The sequence below is a fragment of the Phalangium opilio genome, unplaced genomic scaffold, assembly GCF_054372755.1.
Source record: "Phalangium opilio isolate 3A_F unplaced genomic scaffold, DU_Popi_V2 ptg000003l_1, whole genome shotgun sequence".
In the NCBI taxonomy this organism is placed as follows: domain Eukaryota; kingdom Metazoa; phylum Arthropoda; class Arachnida; order Opiliones; family Phalangiidae; genus Phalangium; species Phalangium opilio.
The window spans coordinates 14,307,397-14,325,257 of record NW_028324145.1 but is presented as its reverse complement, the minus strand read 5'-3'; the positions used below and the strand labels follow the sequence as shown (position 1 = coordinate 14,325,257).

The 17,861-nt window shown below is 41.6% G+C and overlaps 1 protein-coding gene across 1 annotated transcript in view; it reads left to right on the top strand.

The window, feature by feature from the left end:
• Window positions 1–17,861, top strand: part of LOC149718035 (cell adhesion molecule Dscam1-like) — a 111,593-nt gene that overhangs the window by 48,004 nt on the left and 45,728 nt on the right. Inside the window, exons 4-8 of the mRNA XM_089837027.1 lie at window positions 1,615–1,773; window positions 1,978–2,124; window positions 4,975–5,268; window positions 6,759–7,031; window positions 10,062–10,469. Of these exons, the coding sequence (XP_089693153.1) occupies window positions 1,615–1,773; window positions 1,978–2,124; window positions 4,975–5,268; window positions 6,759–7,031; window positions 10,062–10,469 (1,281 nt within the window). The remainder of the gene's footprint in view (window positions 1–1,614; window positions 1,774–1,977; window positions 2,125–4,974; window positions 5,269–6,758; window positions 7,032–10,061; window positions 10,470–17,861) is intronic.

Sequence of the window (17,861 nt, the reverse complement as noted above, 5' to 3'; positions counted from 1 at the left end):
CGCGATGAGGCTGCAGTCTCTTTTTTATCCTATACGAAAGAGCTAGGAGGTTGAAGAACAGAAAGAAGAAAGCCCAAACGGTCTGATGCTCTGGAACTCATTTGTTGAGTATAGCTGTTTCAGCAATTTGCATTTTCCTAAATTTTTAAGATTCCCTTTTCTTCTTCTTCTTCTTCTTCTTCTTCTTCTTCTTGTTTTTCTTCCATCTAAATTTTTAAGGGAATAAAGCGTACGGGTTCTAGCTAACGTAAAGAGTTCTTCCGTTTTCAAAAGGTATTTTTTTTTGAGTGTGCCAACAAATAATCTTGGCGTCCAGGAAGAAAGTATTTTTATCCACGTGCGTGCGATAAAATAACGTTTATTCGGTCATTTGGGGGCTGACTATAAATATTGTCCCCCGATATTCGTTGTGCTGGGCAGTCGGGGAAAACAATTACCGGTCAGGGAGGATCGAAGTATAATCGCCCGAGTTTGGGGGAGGGGGAGGGACGGGATTGCGTCATATTCGCGTCTCGTAAATTGTCCGTCGTCTTGACAAAATAAGGAAAGCTTGATTGATAACGCCAGTAAGTTATTTGTTCGCCTCGAAGGCCCCGGGAAATTGCATCGAGCTAATCTAAAAAAAGAGGAAACCCGTTGAGAGAGACGAGCTTCTAAAAGACTAAAAGGCTAAGCAACTGGCCGCGGGCCTGCAAGGCGTGAAAAGCTGCTCGTGTTATTACTCGGAAAACGTTTTAGAACGCTTCTAAAACTCATTTAGCGCGATAGAGAGTTTATCGTCGACTTTAGCGAACTATAGAGGATCTCTCTCTCCCCCCCCCCTGATAGCGGCACTCGCGTTCTATTAATAGCCATGATCAATATAAAGTACAGCGTGTTTCCTTCCATTTCGTGATAATACTTTCCAAAAGATATAGAGGAGAGGAACGCCTTTATTTATCTTTCGTGGGTTAAATAAATTTGGGAAATACGAAACTTAAACTAAAATCCTATAGTTGTAACGAGCTTGTTCCTTAAAAATCGTCATACCATCGACTTTAGCAAATATTTGCGTATGTAAAACGCTATCTAACTCTTAATTGCGTTCCGTTCCTAAGAGCTAAGACGTTTACCTTGATTCTATTTATTTTAAACTTTTCAAAAGTAAACAATAATCTCGGCCAAAGTGTACTTAAAAGATTTCGCCGCCGAGCTATAGTTTATTGAAAATTTCGAAAAGGGACGAAGCCTTCGTATCGCCACGCGAGGCCGACACGGAGAGTTGACGTAAGCGTAATAAGACGACGGGACAACAACGTACGGAGTGACAAAGTGCTCTCCTCCGAAATTAACGTTACCTTAACTATACATTATTATATACTGGGAAGACTCGAGGGCCTTAACCCAACAATAATTGTTGATCGAAGAGTTGCCTATTACGGTGTCCAACGTAGAGGGGAAACCCAGTTTCTCGCGAGTTGAGTTATCCGAGCGAAAACACCTTCTTGAAGGATGGCTACCGTAATTACGAGCTATACTATCGTAGATAAACAATTGTCCCTAGGGAATTTAATATTTTAACAAGGTACATGGTGTACGTTGAAAATAAAAGTTTTATCATTGTATCATTGGCAGTTGTCCGAAGACCCTACGAGGTCCGAACCTTCGACGAATTCGCGGTGCGTGGTAATACGGCCGTTCTGCGTTGCGAAGTACCCACTGGCGTCAAAGAATACGTTAAGGTCGTCTCTTGGGAAACGAATGACGGTCGTACTTATAGCGGACCCTCGGAAGGTAGGTACTCATTTTCGATAATTTAAACATAGATTTTTTCCCAACAAAGAAAAGGAGAGAGTGAGAAGTTTCAATTTGAATCTATCTTAAGCCATAGAGAATAGGGGAGTAATAAAGTGGAAGAGACGCTATCACGCGGGGCTGTAAGACGAGGAGACTCCATTAAATCTAATGGTCTCTCGTTATTTTTCTCGACTTTTTCAGGAAAGTATTCCGTTACGAGCGAAGGAATACTCTTGATCCGAAACGTAGATTTTATCGACTCCAGGACCAAATATCGCTGCATGACTCGAGACAAACTCTATGGAAACTCCATAACCAGCGCCACCTGGGGTGAATTGATCGTAACAGGTACGACCCTTCATCCTCCACCGAGTTCCCTGTTTTTCCTATAATTCTCTATTATTACGAGTACAATCGAATGGCGCGCAATGTAAATTGCGAACAAATTTCTTTCCTTAAAAACCAGCTATAGGAATAGAAACGAACCCCACCCTTTATTATACGTCTTCGATAATATTAAATTTTAATATGGAAATTCGTATACAAGTTTAATGAAAAGGCCCTGATATTTATTGTCCGGCGACCGAAATCGACAAAGCGGAAAATTGGTTTCCAATACTCTCGTGGTCTTTAACCTAATCTATTATATGGCTGGCTGGTAGGCAATGTTCGGGGATCCCCAAACCCAATTATTACGCGCTTTATAATAATAGTTATCAAGATTAGTTCGTGCGGTTTATTTTATTCTAATACGTGAATGAATTTTAAAAACAAATTTGAAATGGAACCCGTGTGGTATAAAATATTATCGACCCGACGTCGTTGCACGTCCCTTTTAGGAAATGAAAATAGTAGATAACACTTTCTCTTTAAAATTAGAGGCTTTAATATTAACTCTCATCGAAAAGTAGTTCCCTCCCCCCGCTGGGACCAATATTTGCATTGGCGTCGTGTCCCCATTTCCTTGTTAACAGATCCAATGGCGGTTTTCCCCAAACTCTCGCCACCTCGAGTGAATAAATTTTTGATTTTTAAAACGAAAAGACGCGGTGGAGAGGACACTAGGGTTTCCGGGGGGAATATGTAGAGTGATCGAAGTTCCTTTAGGATGTTTCGGAGGCGCCCGTCCCTCAGCGATTGCAGGCTTCGTGTCTGTCAATTTCGTTCACTCTTTACGCGGCAAGGCGCTGATGGCCACACTGCGGACACCACTTCCGACATTATTTGGAAGGACGTGGTACGTTTAGCGCTGCCGGAGGAGTATTGACGTTTTTTTGCATACAAAGTTGCGTTCAAATATGAAAAAATATTTAATGCCAATAGTTGTAGGCGGAATATCGATCAGTTAACAATCCATCCAACGAGCTTGAATATAAACCAGGCTCGTATTCGCCCATCAACCTCTATCCATGGCGTATACCGCTCTATTTTCGTGTATATGGAAGTTATACGGGTTCTCTACGACGCGACTACATATCCCAGGCGCTCTTTACACCGCATGACGCGCCTACGCTACGATTTTCACGCATCCCTGCTTTATTATTAACGAGGAAACGATGTATCACCCGTTCTTGGACGTTCGTAGCAACGTTGGGACGCCGTTACCAACCTAATATCTAAAACTTTCAAATATGACGCCCGTCAGCCTTTCCTCCACAGTCCCGAGTTTCCCGGCCAGATATCTTAAGATTACGCAAATATAAACTCACTTCCTCTTGGCCCGCCAAAACCGAATTGCCAATGAAGTTGGTCCAAGCGCTTTTACGGCCGGGCCTCCAACGCTCTTAAAGTAACGTTCTATAAAAAAAATTGCTACAGAGTTTTCGGGTTTTTTGATCTTATAATTCGCGAGTGTAGTTTAGTCGACTCAACACGTTGCTCGCCTTTCGTACGTTATTAATTGAGCCATTTTTTAAGGGATCCGAGCTGGCAAATTAAACACCGCACTCCTTCGCTCGAGAAGCGCAAACGCAAACAGAAAGTATAAAAGCTCGCTTTTTGAAAAAGAGAGAGAGAAGTAGACGCGAGTACAGACTCGCTTTATCCCTTTAACCACATTCATTGTTTTCCTTTTAACGCTCGAGATGCTCGTTAGAAAAAGCGATATAATACCGAAGTATATTAACTCGAAATTTACACAATTCGTTATTAATTCCGCTCGAGGATATTTGATCCATCGAGGGTTGCTAATTTCGGACGCGGGAAGAAATTTTGGTAACTTCTCGGTAATCCACTTCCGGGAAGGTTATAACTCGCTCGCTTCAAATAAAACAAAAGGTTTAAGAGATTTATCGAGAAGATTTATATAGAGAAAATAGGGATAGGCCGCATCCTTTACGACCAAACCCGGCAACCGTTAATTTTCGCAATCATGGGATGTCAAGGTTTTAAAAATAGGAGAAATCTTTCTTAAAGAAAGTCTATGACAGTTTTAAATCCTTTTTACGAAAAGTATTCCGACTTAATGTAATGTAAAGCTCAATTAACTGTTTTCTTAGAAAAGTTTCTTTGTCCCCCCCCCCATTTCTTTTTTCTTGTTGGGACTTATTTAAGGGGTTCTGGCTTTTCTCTATTTTTTTTTTTTTTGCTAACGTGTTTTCTCACTCTTTTGTCTTCTCAGTTAGTTAACCGCGCGCAACGTGTCTCTCATCACGTACTGTCGATCCTAGTTTCGGTTAAAGTCTCACTCTCTCGCTCTCGCTCTCTTTCAAAATTGAGTTATGGTATTTACGTTAGAGAAGCAAGTCTCCTAACTCGCTAGAATTTTTTGTCCCTATAGTTTTTTTAGATGCGTAAAGTATATTTTTAGTCGGATTTTTTTCCGCCACCTTTTTTGTCGTTCATTGTGGCGAAGGATAAATTCTAACCTTTATCGTTACAACTGTTATTACGTATTATTCTTTTTAAACCGTATATTGAAGAATTGAAAACATTTTCCGTAGTTCCGCCGTCTATAAATCCCTAATATTAATTCCCTTAAGAGATGATAAAAATAATTTAATCAAAGGGTTATAGTCCAGCAAAGCATTGGCAAATCAAAGTCACCGTCTTCGATTTCTAGGGTCCTTTTATTTTTGTTTTGTTTTATTGGGGCGCAATCGGCGGGGCAGTCTCTAATTCCCATTATCCCAACTCGAATTACTCGATCTCCAATTAATTCTTCTTCTTCTTTCGCGGTATTTTCTCTATATGTTACAGAAGCGATCCGTAGCCTACCTTCGAAGATTCGTACAGCGTCGAGAAAAGTCCGATGTCCCTCGGGACACACGGCGGAATTGGTCTGCGTAGCTCAAGGACACCCTCAGCCGTCCACCATTTGGTTCCGGCGTTCGGGCAAAAGACTCAATCCGTTGGCTTACTCGCAGCGATACCATCGCCAACCGGGAGGTTTACTTATCAAGAAGGCCACCATCTACGACACCGGATCTTATATTTGTTTGGTTAACAATAGCGTCGGCGAAGATCGAGTACAAATTGAACTTCTAGTAACCGGTACGTGCATAGATGTACATTACTTCCGCCTAAAGTTTATTATCGACGTCTGTCAATATCCCTCCCTGACACTCCTCGAATTCAATCTTTGAAACTTTTTCACGCTTTACAAATATATACTTAGACATTTCTATAAACTGCAATTATAAATTGCCTGACTGTCCGAGTAGTACAAAAGCGAACCAACGAAGCGGACCTAATTAAGTAGACGTATCCCCCTTTGTATAAAATATGAGCTTGTCAACGTCCACCTACTACTAGTATGATGGCGCTGACCGTAATGCACCTGCATGACTGAGTCTCTATACCCCATTCCCCCCCCCCAACTTCTTCTCTTTTTTGGGGAGCGTATTGGGCGCGGAGCCGCTGCTGCTCATAATGAAAATGAATAGCGAAAGAAATCGTCTTGACATATCCTGCCGAAAATAATAAAGCTAGAGGAAAGGCTTGCCTCCTTTTCTTTTCACCATCGGCTCTAGCTTCCTTCGATTCCCACGAAAAACCCCTCGATATTAATTTTATTAAGTGTCCATTATCGTGCCCCCCCCCTCCGTACCGACTCCCAAAAAAAAAGTACGGATAAAATCAAAAAACTTCTTATTATAAAGGACGAAGAAAGCTTAGCGGAGAAGAAAGAAAGAAATGGCTTGTCCCCGAACTCGGAGCAATTGAGGGGAAAAAATCCGCGGCGGGGTTATTGAAATTGGATTTGATTGAATAGAAAGCGAAATGAAATTCAATTGCGGCAAGCCTATGAGGACGACGCTAAACCCCCCCTCCCCCAATAGTGATTTTCCTTTTTTTTCTCTCAGCATAAATCGTTTTAAGGTATTTGAAAGTACTTTTATCCTGAAAGAATTTTTATTGACGATTTTTAAGAGCGAAACTCGGACGCCGCCGCCAACGCTTACACTTTCGTGAGAAGACCTTAAAACGTGGTAAAATAGGGACTAGGGACGTGTAAAGGTAAAATAGCCATACGTAGACCACCAAGTGTTGGGCCAATATTATTTACATCGTTTTATCGACTTCTATTTTGAAAAGTATTACGGGTTTCCATGGAAGGTGGTTGGTGGCTAGAGAAATTCATATTTTTTTCATCATTTCAGCGCTAGCAAATGTAACAAGCGTTTATTGATCGAACTATTTCTAACCCTTTTCTTCTTGGCTCGGCTCTCTCTTCGGTATAGTCCTGCCCTTAAAAGCATTCTAAATCACATTTTCCGCGGCACTTTTCTCTCGTGGTGTCTTAAAACGTTATGTCCTCCCCATCGTCCTTTATTTCCTTTGAAAAAAAAACTCTCGTTCAGGCTTGAATTATAAAGGATAAAAATTCTTTGGAAACGTCGCGTTTTTCCCTAAAAGTTTTCACCACTTACCTTTGAGGAGTTGGGAGTTTGTTTTGTAGATTATAGCCTCCTTATTTACGTACATTTTAAAGCGATATTTGAAGTTATAGGTAAATTAAAGAAATTGAATTTTATTTTCAGAGTCATTGTCAGTAACCGTAACACCTGAGAATATTTTGGTGACCGAAGGGATGACGGTGACCTTTTATTGCAACATCACCGGTTATCCGATTAATAACGTGGTTTGGAAGAAGAACTTTCAATCGGTTGGCACTTCAACTCGGATGACGATGCTGAGTCAAGAGGTTCTCGAGATCTCGTCCGTGCAGAGAGGCGACAACGGCATGTACCAATGTTTCGTCTACGGAGGAGATTCGACCTCCGCTCAAGGAGTAGCTAGATTGGCACTTAAAGGTAAGAAATTAGATTTCCTTACCTATGACAGCCTTAAAGAGAGGCTATACATATATATTTGAAAAAGAGCCAGCAAAAATATTGTCCCGGTTTGCGTCTTGGCTCGTGATTAACTTGCGACATTTTGTTATTTATTATTTAATTTAATTTAGAATATTTATTAAGGTTCGATTGTCTAGGGTTTTTATAATTTTGATTATTAAATGTCAGCATTGGTATATTAAAAATAAGGGAACATGACTCGGGGAATTAAACTTGGAAACAACGTGTTTATTTAAATAATAAAAACAGGAAATTGTAATGATTGCCTCGTATGAGGTTTAACATAATAACTTAAAATCTTAATGGTTCAAAATTGTTCATATTAAGTTTAGGCTGGTTAACCCCTGAAGATTTCAAAGTTTTTGGCACTCACGGTTATTTACGCGTGTTGGTTGTCCTTTTGTTTGGTTGTTCGAACGCGCGGAAAGATCGAGCCGATGCTGGTGCACCATTGGTGACGGACGGTTCGGTGCTTGGTCCCGTACGGTCCTCAACCTCAAGATGTGTTCGGCCGGAGCTTTGGTGTTTAGCGGCAATGACTCAGCGTTTCATCCAGGATACCTCGTTAGGCTGTTCGGTACTTTTTGGACGGCCATCGGTTATTCGGTTGTTTAAGAGTCCGAGCTCTGAGCTTTTTTTTGAAAGCTAGCGAGTTAGAGATTGTCTAGATCTAAACTATTGTTGTCTATTGTTTGTGCCCGGCTTTTATAGCCGGGGCCTTGTCCTTTTCCATGAAAAGCTCGACAGCGATTGGGCAGAAGTTTTTGCGCTTTCGTCAGAAAGCCGGACCGTGGTTGGTTGGTTTCTTTTATCAAACCCGAATATTCCGAGTGCGACCTTTGACCCGTTGGATTGCGGGTCATCCAACTTTGCAGGTGTTCGCATCGCGTACGACTTCGCGCACTTTTTGTTGACCACAGGGGTCCGTGATAAAAGATGGGGTTAACCAGGGGGGTGTAACCAGCCAAAGGGAGTTTATAAAAATAAATAATACAATGCTTTGAAAGCATTTCTTAAGGTTAAATATATACAGGTTCAAAAGTGGGTATTGAGTGGTATAAAATTCGTCACAAACTTTGAACATCTTGGGGATATCTCGCCTTCAATTTTGGCTGCAGCGTCGCTGTAGTCAGTGCTTAATGACACGGGGACCATAATTCACGTTTCCGTAATAAAAATAAGTTATGACGCGTCACCATCCCTTTCGCTAAAAGGCGCGGGAAAGCCCGGCCAATCCCATCCATATATTCTGGCGAAATTAGTCCGGACAGTCCCCCTTTATACCCGAGAGATTCTTACTTAGAAAGGAACAGAAACGAAGATGTAAGAAAAATCTCCGTAACTTTGCTTTTGTCGTTGTCCCTTGTCGCTCCGACGTCTCCCCACCCCTCCCCCACTCGCCTCCCCCGCTCGTATCACGGCAATAACCCCCGTACTCCTCTTTATTTAATCCGCGAACTAGCCGAACACCGCTTCGACGCTACTCTCCAGAAATTACTCGAGTAAAATCTTAATAACGAAAGTCGTAAATAAACTCGCGATTCGCGGTATCGGAGAAGAGAGAGAGCGATCTATCCCGACCTCCTTATATACATAATCAGGCGTTGATTCAAGTCCAAAATGAATATTTCCCTGATGTATCGAAGTCGCCATCTAATCGCTACTTTCCCCTGGAAACTCTTTCGTCAACATTTTCAATTTTCATGGAAGAATTGGATCGGGTTGGCGTGGCGATGAATAAGGTAGTACCGTTAGAAACACGGGTCCATGATCTGGTATCCCGAAAATCCCAATGGGGTAAAACCCACTCGCGGTGTAAGCCGGACTTCACTGGAGTAGGGAAGCGATGGCGGGTGGGGGGGGGGAGGGGGCATCCTCCCGAAACTTATGCTTTTGGCACTCAATTAATAATGGAAGAGGACCTAACGTCTTCTCCCGCCTCTCCTCTCAATTAATTATTCAATTTAATGGTCTGGTAAACTCTACCAGTCTTTCTACTTGTACGGTGCTGGCGCTTGTTCGCCGTCCTTTTGGATGGCTGCGAGGGATGAGGGGGGGGGACGCTTACAGCTAGCTGTCTATTGACCAGGGCTCGCGCTCTACCCACACCGTGTTTTGATATATCTTCTTTCCCGAAATGCATTACGCTTGATAAGGATTTTCTCCATTCTTTGCTTTTTCTCTTTCCACATTTTTTTTATTCGTTCCAAGGCAGGGGATGGCAATTATTTAAACCAAGTTCAATAAGATATCGAAACGGTTTTGAGATTCTAAAAACGTTTAAATATTCACCGCATTGTGTCTTGAAGATTTATTTCTCATATTTTTGGCTAGTCCGTCATTTAGGTTGACCACGCTAATAAATATCTTCCTAAGAATAATCATTGGTACGTTGAATAGGCTCTTTAGTGGCGCTCTCCGTGATATATATGGCGACCAACAACATCGGCCTTTCTCTTTTATTCTCGACAGTGATAAATACATCCTTTTTGCTTTGGACTCGCATTCGCTCGTTGCAACCAACTCCGGATCAATAATGCAACACATAAATTGGTCCTGGATTATTTCTTAATGCACGATTGAGTCGCTGGCCCTATTAAATTTTAAGTACTGGGGATTTTATTGGATTTCGGGCAACTTCGTTATACGGAAATTCTCTCTCTCTCTCTCTCTCTCTCTCTCTCTCTCTCTCTCTCTCTCTCTCTCTCTCCGCTTCACGTTTATTTCTTTCGTCCGCCTAACTCGATAAATGGCTCATCTTCTTCCAGATTTTGCTCGCAATTAAATCTCTGTTTTTCGCGGAGGTAAAACGTACTAAATAATTTTATTCGATGTTTGGAGAAAGAAATTAATATTTCCCCGAACTTTTCCAAATGTTCGAAGTTAGTTGGATGCCTTAGTTATTAATTTTTGACAAAGTTGGGGGAAGTTTGACAAATTGTTTGAAGCTTCCGTCGATAAATCTTTGCCGTTTTTTTCTAATGTCAGAGGAAGCTCCGATTTTCAACGAAGTCTTTCCCGAACGAGTTCTTCGAATCGGTTCGTCAACCTCGTTAAAATGCGTCGTGGACGGCAACCCTTTGCCTCAAATTGAATGGAAACTATACGGTCGTCCGGTGGTCGAAAGCGCTACGCTTCGTATCGGCGATTTCGTGGACGTTAGCGGCTCGTTACAAAGCTTCGTCAACATCAGCAGCGTCTCCGTGGATCAAGGGGGCTCTTATTCGTGCACAGCCAAGAATGACTTTGGTTCAGCCAGTCATTACGCTCGAGTTCACGTCGTCGGGGCGCCCTACGTTCACCCCATGGCCAACATCAGCGTCATTAGTGGCGGGAGCGCCGTTTTGACTTGCGCCGCTGCCGGATATCCCATCGAACATTTCGTCTGGAAAAAAGGTAAGAGAGAATCTTTTTTGTTGAAATTGTTAAAATGGGGACCCACATTCGCGTTTTCTTTCCTATTCTGGTTCTGACACGCTAATCAAATTAGCGAAATAGTTTTCCACGCGACATTGACATTCGTGAAAAACCAATTTTAAAAAATTACCTTCGATATCAACTGATTTAACTCTCGAGTAGCGATATCGCGACGCGATGTGACGCTTAAACCATCCTATTTTCTCTAACGATGGGAGTTGAATTCCAATTTGAGAGGAGGAGGATCAAGTTGGAATACCTAAATAATTTTTCTAGCCCAAAGGACGCGGTTTATACGATCTAATTCGCGGGGGAAGACGTTATTTAACGGTTGAAATGTTTGTATACGAGGTGAGGGAATGGCGGCACGTCCTATCGTTCTCCTTCCTTCTTCCATGGCTCGCTGTCTTTTCTCCATCATCCCATTTTTCGATACGTGACGAGTTCTCGAGGCTGAGCGTCGTGTACTCGCTCGCGTATGCGGGCAAAGCTATCAGTCCATCTTCTCGAAGCGAGAGAGTCCCCGAGGTTATTTTGCTCGTCCTTTCTACTTTGTAAACTCGTAGATCATTGGACTGACAGCGTCGGCCGCCCGAATCTCCTTCTTCCACACTTTTTTATTCCCCACTTTTTAAACCCCAAAAATCTTCAAGGTACGCGAGCTTCTCGCACCGATAATAGCGCAGTCCCAGTGCCAGTCCCAGTCTCGGCAAAGCGTGGATGGAGTTCCAGGGTTCTTAGGCGCGCGAGTCCATCTTGTTTCCTCTTCTTTCACCCGAAAACAGCTGAAACTCTAGAGACAAAAAAATTACTCTGGCGTTTTTTTTTTCTTAAAAAGTGAAAGTTAGAAGCCCCTCGGAACCTTTATTTCTCGACCTCATAAGGAACCTTTGTCACGTCGACTCTGTCCGAAAGAATTTTTCTCGAGAGTTTCGAGGCTTCGTCGTTGGAGGCAACGTCCTCCCGTCTTTGTCCTCTTTTTTTCTCTTAAGAGGCTTCGCTTCATTCTCTCAATATTATACTGGCACCAGAAGCCTAATATCTTCCCCGGTTTCCAATTTCCCGACACTTTGCCCCCAGCTTTTCATCGAAGACCGATCGAGAGTCTCTCCAAATACGCCGCGAGATGTATACTTCTCCACAAAGTTATTCCCAGAAAAATGGAAGAAATATAGGCCCTCTAAATATTTTCTCAGTAGGGCATATTATAATGCTAAAATAATTATAATATTTCAAATTGAAGCCAACTTACAGGCTGAATTTATCCCATGTATTTTCTACGAGCCCCTGTAAAACTCCATCCCGCAATACACCCGTGCATTAACTTTTCTAAAAAAAAGAAAATTTCTAATCTTACGCTAACCCGAGATTCACCATCAAATATGGCTTAGTAGGGGATATTAATAATACTAAAATAATTATATTCCAAAATAAACTACTAATAACAAGTATTCACTAGTAACCCTTGAGAAGCCAACGTACAGGCTGAATCTATCCCATGTATTTTCTATGAGCCCCAGTAAAACTCCATCCCGCAATACACCCGTGCATTAACTTTTCAATTTTTTTCTAAATCTTGCACAAGCCCCTAGATTCACCTTCAAATAATTAAAAATTAATACAACTCCTCTAGCTAGATGTCGAGAATTTCTTTTATGAAAATCATGCAAAGAAGAAAGGTTTTTTAGATATTTTTTTTGAGCGACTTTTTGATGAAAAATTCATTTGACATTTTGACGGTAAAAATCGAAAGAGGTGAGAAGGGTATCGAAAAAGGTTAGCTTAATGCCTTTTAAAGCAAATGTAAATTACCAACACTTCACCGTTTTAGCTTCTTTTAATAGAAGCATCTTCGTTTCGCATCTTTTTAACGGGACAGTTCATTTTAAAGCATTTTCCTTAACTTTTTTTCTTCTCTTTCTTCTTTAATTTCGTACGCGTGGAATGTAAATATTTGGGCGCGATCATTAGTCGCTTCTCCGTCATCTCGGCGCTCACACGCCACCATCCCGTTGAGGAAAGATAAAACTGAGAATACTAAAGTGTTTAAAAGAAAGAGACAAAAGAGTAGAAGAGCATGCAAAAAGAGATATCAGTTTTAAAATTCAGACAGCGCCGCCTATTCTTTTCCCCCCTTCGCAAAATTTATAGACAAATAATAGTTTATTTACACGGGACACAACGCGGCCCTATTATTTATATATCAAAACTATAAATTCTAAAATTATGAAGATCTTACGTAAGCTCGGAAACCTTTATTTAACATTAAATACTTTAATTTAGATTTCCCTGTTGAGGTTCGCGTTACTTGTCTATGTGGAAAAGCATTTTTTCTAGGTTAACTCGCTTCTCTACCATTCACCTCTCCATTATTCGAGAGGCTCTCGTCTTCACCCTCTCCGTCCCTATCCGAGTCTCTTTTGTAAATTGAGCGGATTTTTTTCTCCATTGATCGGCGCATTTTAAATGAAATTATCTTATGTAAACAAGGAAGGACGACGGCGTCTCCGGCACCCCCCCGACCCCCGACGAGTGCCCCAGTGAAAGAAAATCGTTCCTCAAGTAGCAATCTCTTACTTGGTCTTCTTCATTTCTTTGAAGAAAGGGGTGAAAGAAATTCGATTTTAGGGGTGGCACGCGACTTCCTCGGAAAGAACGCTTATCTCAGCCAAAATATCGTAACTAAATTTTTTATTCGCGAAAGACTTTTAGAGAGACAGTTAATTTCTATGGGGAAAAAGTTAGGGGGGGGGGGTTGATTTCGTAACCCTCGGTTACAAGTTCTCGTGAAAGAGAGAGAGAGAGAGAGAGAAGAGATATTCTCTTCTATTTATAATAGCTTAGCGCCCGACTAAGTCCACAAGTGATGTCGTAGAGGTGTAAGGAGAATAAGCTGAGCAAACTGTATAGGTGACGTTGTCCCCGCGTAGAAGGTGAGCCAAAGGTCAAAACGTTTTCTTCCAAGTATCTCATTTCGTTTTTCCCCCTTTTTTTTGCTCGTCGTCGCTCTACAGGGAATCGTCTTCTATCCTTTGTTCTTTATTCTACTCATTCTTCCTTCTTCAGTTCACTCGCCTTCGCTTTATGAAAAGGTACCCACGCCTCCTTTCTCGGCTTCCTTTTGCCCCCAAAGGTTGATGGAACCTGGTTAATTAGACAAGCTTTCGATACTTTTTCTTCGAGATGCGAATTTGGTGGCGGATTTTAATACGACGCCAAGAAAAGAGGACTTGTCCAGATGGTTTAAAAACCCTGTTCGTATCTCGTTTCCCTTCTCCTTCCCTCCCGGGCGCGGGCTAACTTCTTTTCACCTTTTCTTTCTTCTCTGGTCGTATAAAAGCGTCAATTGTTCCTCCTTCAGCGAGCGCCTTTCTTTTTTACGCAAGAATGAGGGAGATCCCTAAGAGAATAGCCGCTTCGTCGGACTCTGAAAGAAACTAGTTAACCGAATAGGGAAGGAGCGCCCCTGTGTAAGTGTGAAATAGACTTTGATATATAAGCTGACGTTTTAACGTCAATTGGAAGTTGCGTGAAAAGGGGAAAGGCGTCGAATCTTTGTCCCCTATTGTTTAATCGGAACTCCGGCTTGTTGGGTTATATTTCCCGAGCGACGGCTGAATAGATGGGCCTTGATGGATTAAACTTCCGAATCTCTTATTTCAATAACTGCAGCCGCCGTTCTTAGATTATTATCAACCAATCCTTGATTTTAATTAGCGTAAACTTCTCCAATGTAAACACTCGAATAATATGTCCTTGGGACTTTCTCTCTATTCTTATAACCCAGAAATTCTAAAACGCGAATTTACTCGTATTACTAAGAGCTTCCGTAAGGTAAACATCTTTGACAGTCTCAACAGTTTCCTTTAAAAGCACTCGCTTTCGAAACGAGAATGGAAAGTTTCGGGGCGTGTTAGATAGAGCGAGGCATCTCGAAAAGGCTATAAAAAAGGGAAAGAAAAAGCCCTGGCAATGGTCTCCTACTACATCGGTCGAGGTCGAAGATCGAAAACAATTTCGGTGAAAAAACCAAAGTGAAAAATCTAGCTCTGAGCAAATTTATCCTGATTTATACACCTTTCTATATGCAGCAGCAACTACTCTCCCTCTCTCTCCTTTTTTTATACGACCGAAAATACATAAACCAGAAGTTAACAAATCTTTATATTCACGGGTGCAGTTAGGTGAAAAATAAATCTGATAAATGTTTTTATCCTAAGAGATATTTTCAGCAAAATTGGCAATTCCTTTTTTACCTATTCTTCGATAACTTATTGTTAGTGTACTTCTTTACTGATCTTGTACCTTTTTGTTTTCCGTGTTTCTCTTCGGTTCATTGGCGAACCTTTTATTATCTTTTCTTTAAACGAGATGAAACGCGTGTTTTTCAAAGTGTAAAGACGTAAAGAGGAGAATTCAATCGCTTCGTAGTTTAAAATCGTAATTTTATTTATAGCGATATTAGATATATTATTGGCATTTCATTCGTATTTGGATTTGCCTAGCTATCAAACGTATAAAATTTTGACTTCGGTGATGTGACACGCGTCCTGCAGTCCCAAAACGAGAAATCATTACCTCTTTCATAGACTCGGTCAACTTTATGATGACGTAAATAAAATGGTTGATTCACCTCTTTAAAGATCATTTTCAATCGAGAAAGGGGTTAAACGATTTGAAGGGGGTGGGAGAAGGAGGGGAGAAGAATGATGTGGTGACATTGTTTATAAGCGCTGACGGTGGCACTGTTATCAGATATCGGGAATTCTGGCTTTGGTTATAAATACACAACCAAGATAGTGTCGCGGCTGTCCGCGCCACCTCCGTTCTGACAAGCTACTTCAATCGAAGTTTACTCTGTCGCGTCGTGTACCGCTAGTATCGATATGTTTTTTGTTATTTACGATGTACACGTACTTCTGCCCCAAAGGAATTTTACGTAATGAACTGAAAACCTTTATAATTACTCGTAGCAAATTCCGGTTGGCCCGTGCGCTAGTAGGGCAGACGTTAATTTCGGAAAGCGAGGGAAAAATATTGATTATTATCTTAATGTCAACATTTAACAGCTTTTAGTCAATACGTCCTCATAGCATCCATCCCCTCCCTTATTTAAGTCCTCCGCCCTCCCCTAAGCTCGTTTTAATAACTTCGTTGAAGCGTGTTAACAGATGGAGAGGACAGGCCGAGGGCGCCAGCTTTCGACCGCTGCCCATCCCCTTCCGCCCACCCTAACATAACGGCGAGTGTCGAGAAAGGGGTGGAGGGGGAAGCTCTGGGCAAATTTTTAGTTTTCGTCGGTCCTTAAACTATGGCCTTTTGTCCGGGCTCTTTTAAAGCAGCATGCACCATGCGGGCGGACGGCTAATTTCTCCGTGCTGGTATTGCAACCTTTGAAAATACAAAATTCCATTCAATCCCCGGGTTTTTACCAGTATTCGGGTGTCTTCCGAGGTTGTTATCGAATGTATATACTCGGTTAGGGCATAACTGAATATTTCTGACCCTTTTAGGGGCATCAAAGTTTAGTTCTCCCCCTTTTCATTAGCAATATTATATAATGGATTTTCTCTCCATACTGGTCGCCGAGGGAATTTTTAGCCACTCTTTTGTAAGTAAAACTATAGGGCCAGCAGGCTCCCCGCGGAAATTAATTTGCAGTTGGCTAGGGCGGCATCTTCTTCAGCCTTTCTCGCGCGGTGTGTGCGTGCTTATGTCCGTTTCGTCCATGCCGATGTATAGTAGGTCTTCTCAAAGATAATGGAATAAGCCGCTGTTGGGTGCGATCTTCTTTATAAAGGATATCAGATACGTACGTTCCAATGTCCCGATGGGCTAAGGTCAAACCTCACGAAGAGATTTTAGTCTCATCACCGCCTTTTCCACTTTCCTTTAATTTAGTCTAACTCGGTTCTTAGTTTTAGATATGTATACGAACGTACCACAGTGACCTCGTCTTTCTCGAGTGAATCTCTTCTTGCTAAAAATCTTTTAGCTCTAATTTCTTGCCGGGCACTTAAAGCTGGCCTTTTAAGACTGGCTGGTCGAATATTTTGCAAAGCGTAGTCACAGGGGGCTTCCTCATTTTCCCCGGGCCCGAGGAATTCCGGATGTCAAAAGGGTATGATGGTATAAGCCTAGGGCGTAATTAAATACCGCCGCCACCCTCTACCCTTTTTTGTCTTCGTCGACTCGTCCTGCATGGAGGAAGCGATTATCCTAGATAACGATTATGGAATGACGATGTAAAAGGACTCGGAACAGCTGTTAAGAGAAAACCTAAAAATTTCGCGCCCCATACTTTGTGTCCATCAGAGAGTGAGCGCGGTCTTATGGAAAGTAGGATGCCTGCAAAGGGATGTTTTTTTAGTTTTTGATATAATTACTGGAATGTATTAAAGGAAACTACTTACTATTACGGAGGCAAAGTAATTCCGAGACGTCAATATTAATAAGAGAATTTGCTCGCGGCAGTGAACTTGAAGGAAGGATATATGACGCGTTTCGAATCAGTTTTATTTATTTTTGATATAAGAAATAGATAATTCGTTTCTTGTCTTTTGGGACCTATTTTCGTAATCTCCCACTTGTTAGAATTGATTTTTATTAGGTCTGTAACCGAGCGAAGCTGTAAATTAAGGGTTATCCACCAATGGCGGCGGCTTTATTTTTAGGCGGTTGAGGCGGCTTTGGAGGAATGTACCAGTAGACAACGTGACTAATAGCGGTCCTATTACGTCCCCGAGTTCCTTTAATTTTAGTTCCACACCGTTTAACACCGCGGGAAACCCTAAAAAACTTTAGCGCAATCTCTTTTCTCATTGTTTTTTTCTTCTTTAGTTTCGACCGTTAACGATTCCCTTCTTCGATAGAACTATACGGCGTTTATTTCATTCTTTTTGGTGTTTTTTTCTCATCGGTGTTCCAAAAAGTAGAAAGAATTTTTTACGGCGTCCGAGTCACCTTATTAAACTCTTATTTTTACTTCCTCGGATGTATCTTAACTCTTTTTCGGTGGGGGGGGGGTGGATTTGACAAAAACATTCTTCCAAAACGTTAAATTGTAAAAAGAATGGTATCTATATCATTATCGGACAGCCTCTCTCTTTTCCGTAGGGCTTTATAAGTAATTCTTTCTAAATCCGTAGACGACATCTCGTTTATCGCAAAAATTATTTTTCTCTGGAAACATTTTTTTTTCCTTTTTTCTTTCGGTTGAACTTCCAAGATTTTCGGTAAAACCTTTAAGTAGAAAGAAAAGCTTCTTCCGCGCTGGCTTCGGGCTATTTCCTCTTTTTTTTCCTTTATTTTTTGGTCGCTCTTTTTAAGCTCCACTCAAAACTACCAGAAGCCATTAACTTGCCATATAAT